This window comes from Cariama cristata, unplaced genomic scaffold (genome assembly GCF_000690535.1).
Source record: "Cariama cristata isolate BGI_N322 unplaced genomic scaffold, ASM69053v1 scaffold14504, whole genome shotgun sequence".
In the NCBI taxonomy this organism is placed as follows: Eukaryota; Metazoa; Chordata; class Aves; order Cariamiformes; family Cariamidae; genus Cariama; species Cariama cristata.
The window spans coordinates 1-5,096 of NW_009611329.1; the positions used below are offsets into that span (position 1 = coordinate 1).

At 53.4% G+C, this 5,096-nt stretch overlaps 1 protein-coding gene across 1 annotated transcript; it reads right to left on the bottom strand.

The window, feature by feature from the left end:
• Positions 1-836: 836 nt before the first annotated feature.
• RPL13 (ribosomal protein L13) lies at positions 837-4,609 on the bottom strand (the record flags this gene model as incomplete). The annotated part of the gene is made up of 4 exons (XM_009698216.1): positions 837-1,038; positions 1,592-1,648; positions 2,892-3,065; positions 4,468-4,609. Coding segments are annotated over 4 exons (532 nt in total), but the record flags the coding sequence as incomplete, so codon positions are not given.
• Between the last annotated feature and the right edge of the window lie 487 nt (positions 4,610-5,096).

Sequence of the window (5,096 nt, forward strand, 5' to 3'; positions counted from 1 at the left end):
CACACCTGACCCCACATCAGCCCCCTGCCTGGGGTGGGCAGAGCCCAGGACCCCCCCACAACAGCCACGAGGTTGGGCCAGAGCCCCCAGACCCTTCTCCAGGGCAGGGCTGGGCTCCTTTGCTGCCACGAAGGCATTTCCCTGAGAAAACGGCTGGAGGAACAACACCACGGCCTGAGCCAAAGCAGGGTGAGGCCGGGGCCGGCAGGGAGCGCAGGGTGCAGGACTGCGCAGCCCAGCAACGGGACTCGGCTCTGCAAGGGCATCCAGGCGCTGGGGACACCCCTCGCTGCCCCCCAAAACTGGGGAGTAGGACCCCCAGCTATGGAGCCGGACATGGCCCCGGCAAGGGCCATGGGCCCCCACGTGAGGCTCGCCCAGCAAGCGGCCGCCCAAAGCTTGGCAAGCACCCACGGGTGACGCCCACCACGACACCCCTCCTTTCAGAGCAGAGCCAATTGCTCTGCCTCACACGGAGCCACAGGGCGAGGGGTGGAAATCATTAAATCTGAAATATTGGCAAAGAGGAGAGGTAAGTGGGAAGCAGACAGAGCTTGTCAGGGAGGGGGCGTCCCAAGAGACCCCTCAAGGGGCTGTGGCCCTGCAGACAAAGCAGAGAGGCCGCCCTGCAGGGAGCTGGCATGAAGCCCATGTTCGTTTCGTTTTTGGGGATGTCTGGAGTCCCTCATCACAGCAAATGAGGTTTCCCACATCTGAACGGGCACAGCGGCCCACGATCTGCACCAGCACACACACCCTACAGCCGAGCGGGCAGGCACGGGCAGCGCGGGGCGGCTCAGTTCTGTACGTCTGCCCTAAAAAGACAGCACACTCGTATTTCTACATTTTTTTTTAATTGACAGTTCTAGGGAGAACAGTTCATTTCTTCTTCTCCACATCCTGTTCTGCCGCTTCTTTGGCGCGTTTCGCACGAATCCCAAAGAGACGGGCGTTGGCCCGCGCCATGCGCAGGCTGGCAAAGGCCTTGAAGTTCTTCTCGTCTTCTGAGATAACGCGGGCCTTCTCCCGTTTGAAAACCTGGTGGGAGAGAGCGCCAGACAGTCAGACTGCACATCAGCGGCTGCCAGAGCAGGCAGTATGTAAGGCCTGACACAATTCCTCTTCCAGCCCAGCTCCGGGATGCAGGGAAGAACAGAGCCCCCGCGCCACCTACGGGCCCGGCCCTCCCCAGCACCCACCAGGTGCCGCATTCCAACCGGATCCCAATCAACGTACCAGGGAAAACACACGCGGGACATGAAATCGGAGTCAGGTTTGGGGCGCGTTATCCACAGCGCCTTTGGGAAGCGGCGAGGCATTCGAGATAAATCCTGCCCAAGCTGTCGTGCTGCCAGCACAAACCCCTCGCCCCAGCTGGCAACCCTCAGTGCCCCCCACCGAGGAACACACGGATCCAGGCACTCTGGGCAAAAGACCAGGACAAGCGTGACCTGTTCCTGGTTTTCCTTCAGCCCGGATGGGAAGCGTCTGGAGACAGCAACCCTTAGCTGTACGACAGCAAGAAGAGAATCCTCTCCGTGATGTTTAAGTCTCAGTTAAGTCACACAGAGAAGGTGATTCGGTTACTTACATTCTTGATCGGCATAACCGGTCCAGTCAGCTGAGTCGCCATCTTGAGTTCCTCAGCCTGCGTAACGAGAGGACAAAACCCATTATTTAAAAAACTAGTATTTCAAACTTCTCAGGCTAGTACCTCGGTTAAAAGCATGCCTGATACACAGGTACCCAGCCTAAACACGCCGTTAACAATTCTGACTGGAGATTCAACACCGACTGGTAACGAATTCAGCATTTCAGCCGTGCAGCTACAGGAGCGTTTGGCACAGCCGTGCCGCATCAACAACCCGCGTTTCGCCTGGCTATCGATCAGCCCGGATCCGGCCAGAGGAGCAGTGGCCTTTCGGAGTTCTGCCAGATGGAAAAACGTTGGTATCTACTGTGCCATTTTTAGTCTGATACCCAGTATACTCCTCAGCAATTCCTTCTAAGGCTAATTTCAGCTTCTTGTAAGGATACAGCATTACACAAAAATGATTTATTTTAGATAGCTGATTTCAAGTAAACAAATTTGAAACAGTATTTCAGATGTAAGTATCTGTACCTACGGGTATGGAAGCTCAAGACCCTTCCTCTCCCGTTCCAAAAAGCAGCCTGCGCACAGTGGGCTCCACAGGCTGCACCAGGGTTATGTGGCTCAGAGCCAACAGACTCTCCAGAAGACTGACGACAGCTTGAGCGCTCCACCTCGTTTCCCGACTTGCACCACCCCACGGGAAGTGGAGCCAAGGAAAGGCAACTATACCCTGGATCTCGGTGAGATTTTAATGAAAAGCATTTTTGTATCTCAACAGCAACAACCTTCTCAAGCTTGCCCTGCACACGGCTTTCGCTGAACTACTCCCCCAAAGAGTTTGTCCTCTCCTTCCTCGCCGCTGTCACCACAGCAGAACTCCAGACCGGCTTTTCAGCCCTTCTGACAATTTACCTTCGTAAACCGGAATTCAGTTGGCTGGGCCACGATCAAAGTCCCAGCAAACAGACCCCAAATCTGAGCCGCGCTCCTCCAGCAGCACAGCAGTCCCTAGGCCAAAGGTCTGCCCAAAGCACTGCAGTAACCCAGGAGATCCCTGCAAAAGGCGACTCTACGAGGCCTGGCCTTGCGCCGGGCTCAGCCACCCCTACGTACGTGCACAGGAACGACGCTGCCTCCCAGAGAAGGGCTGCTCGCCCCGGGGGGTTTACGTTACGGGAAGCGTTCAGGAGCACTGCCTGACTGCACACCGCTGCAACGGGACGGACCGACGACCAAACCTCTGAAAACGTTACCAGAAACAGACCCCATGAAACGTTTCCAGCGGCCAAGCACTTACAGAGCTGTCTCCCTTCTTAGGCATAGCCGGCTTCCTTGGGAATAGGATGAGCTTGGAGCGGTACTCCTTCAGCCTCTGCACGTTGGCTTGCAGGGACTCAGTAGACTTGTTACGTCTCCGGGGATCCACAGAGATTCCAATAGTCCGGGCAAACTTTTTGTTAATGCCAGCGAGCTGAAGAGAGAGCGCACAGTGTCAGCACCCAACAACTCCCAACGTCACCACGCTACTGCCAGGAGCCACTCCGGTCACCAGCCAGACAAGGGTTCAAGTGCAGCCACTGCCGGCTGTGGAGTCTGGAGAAAGGCTCAGCATCCAACCGAACGGGCCGTCGGCAGCGTGAGGGTCTGGCAAGAGGGACCGACTACGCCACAGGCAAAGGGTGTCTTGGTGTCTGCATTTTAATGCTTAAACCGTTCCACAGACTTTACAGTAATTTTTGCAGATGGATTTCCTCAGGAAAGTGCAACCCTCGAGTAATTACGAGTGGGACATTCAAACTCTGATGCACATGACAGAAATTTGTGAAGTTAGCACGCAGATAACTCTGGTTCACTGAATACTGGAAGCTCCATTAAAGAAGTATTTTTTGTAACCATCTTAAACAAGAAATAACCTCATTTGCTGCTTAAAGACAAGCATCTGCGTGCCATTTTGTATTCCATTATTACACAAAAATTAAAGAAAAATAAAGTAATGAAGCATTTAGCATCCAGAAGGACAATTTTACTGCTTCAATGCGCTAATTTCACTGTTATAAACGTTTTAATTGATACTAAACAACACACAAGAGGCGGCGGTGGATGCCAGCTGCCAGTAAGCACTGATGTTTATTCCTGCCCACTGTGTGGAGATATGGGTGGGGGGTCCTGCAGACCACCAAAATCCAGCTTTTAACAGCTCCTCAGCTCAGCACACCTGGGAGGGTCACAGAGAACGGTTTCCTGAAGCAATGGAGGGCACTGAACGCTTCCTGTAGACTTTCAGTGTTCCTAAACCAACTCACAGCTATTGCACGAGGAAGAGCCAGAGCTACTTTGCGAGGGTACACTAAACAGTTCCCCTTCCTGGCACAACATCCCCTGCTTCTCTCTCAGAAATAAGCTGAGTGTGGTCCACAACACAAACAGGTTCACACTGGCTAAAACTGTTAGCATTAGCAGTAACGTGTTTTGTGAACAAAAGAATTTAATGAAGAAACGGTAAGTCTTCCTTACTGCCCCCAGAAGTTCAGGAGGTGCAATTAAGGCTCTTCCAGAATCCAGTTTTAATGCTATTTTGTTTAAGTGACAGTCTGACCAGACAAATGGACGTTTACTTTTCAAAGCAACCTTTCACTCTGACATACGCTACTGCATCCCCACTCCACAGTTAAAGACAAGACAAGGCCAGTGTTTTCTACACTCCTGTAGGGCCAGCAACACCAGGCATCTGCCCTGGATGAGCCAGCACCAGCAGATACCGACACCTCGGCAAGTCACTTGCGCATTGTTTAAACGCGGAAGAACAGGACAAGACAACCGAGCTCAGACTCACAGTTAATTTGACTGGGTTGGGATCAGTGCTCCGTACTTACTTTAAGCTCCTCTAGGCTGAAACCTCTGCCCGCACGAACTTTTTTGTGGTATCTGACAGTAGGGCACCTCACTATAGGCCGGATGGGTCCAGCCACAGGACGGGGAGCGATGCGGCGAGCCTTTGCCTGGCGGGCCTTCCTCCTGGAAGGTCGAAGGGGACAGCGATCAGAAGACAGCATTTCTGCCAGATGTGCCACTCCTACGCTGCCAGCTGACCTCCCTTGCAGGGAGGCATCTGCTACATGGGGATCTCTCAGAAACAAACACAACACTGGCTGAGCAGCTCAGACAGCGATGCCTGTTTCTACAGAACAGCTGCAGTCATCAGATATACAAGGGTTCAAGGGAATCATCAATGTCGTACAGCGATTCCGGAGATTTCTCATCACTTGACTGCAGCTGGAACGGTATGTACTGGAGCCTGACCCTGACCAAAGACCCCGCACCAAATAAGCACCCTGCTGCAATCCCAGACCCTTTAACGAGTAAGGTTAGGAAAACAGCTTGAAATAAAGACGCAGTAGTTCAGCTTCCTAAGCATCCCGATAGGAGACGAGAGACCACTTCCCCCAGCTACACGAGCTAAAGCAGACCGGGAAGGTGTGCTGCGGGCACTCACCTGCGAATC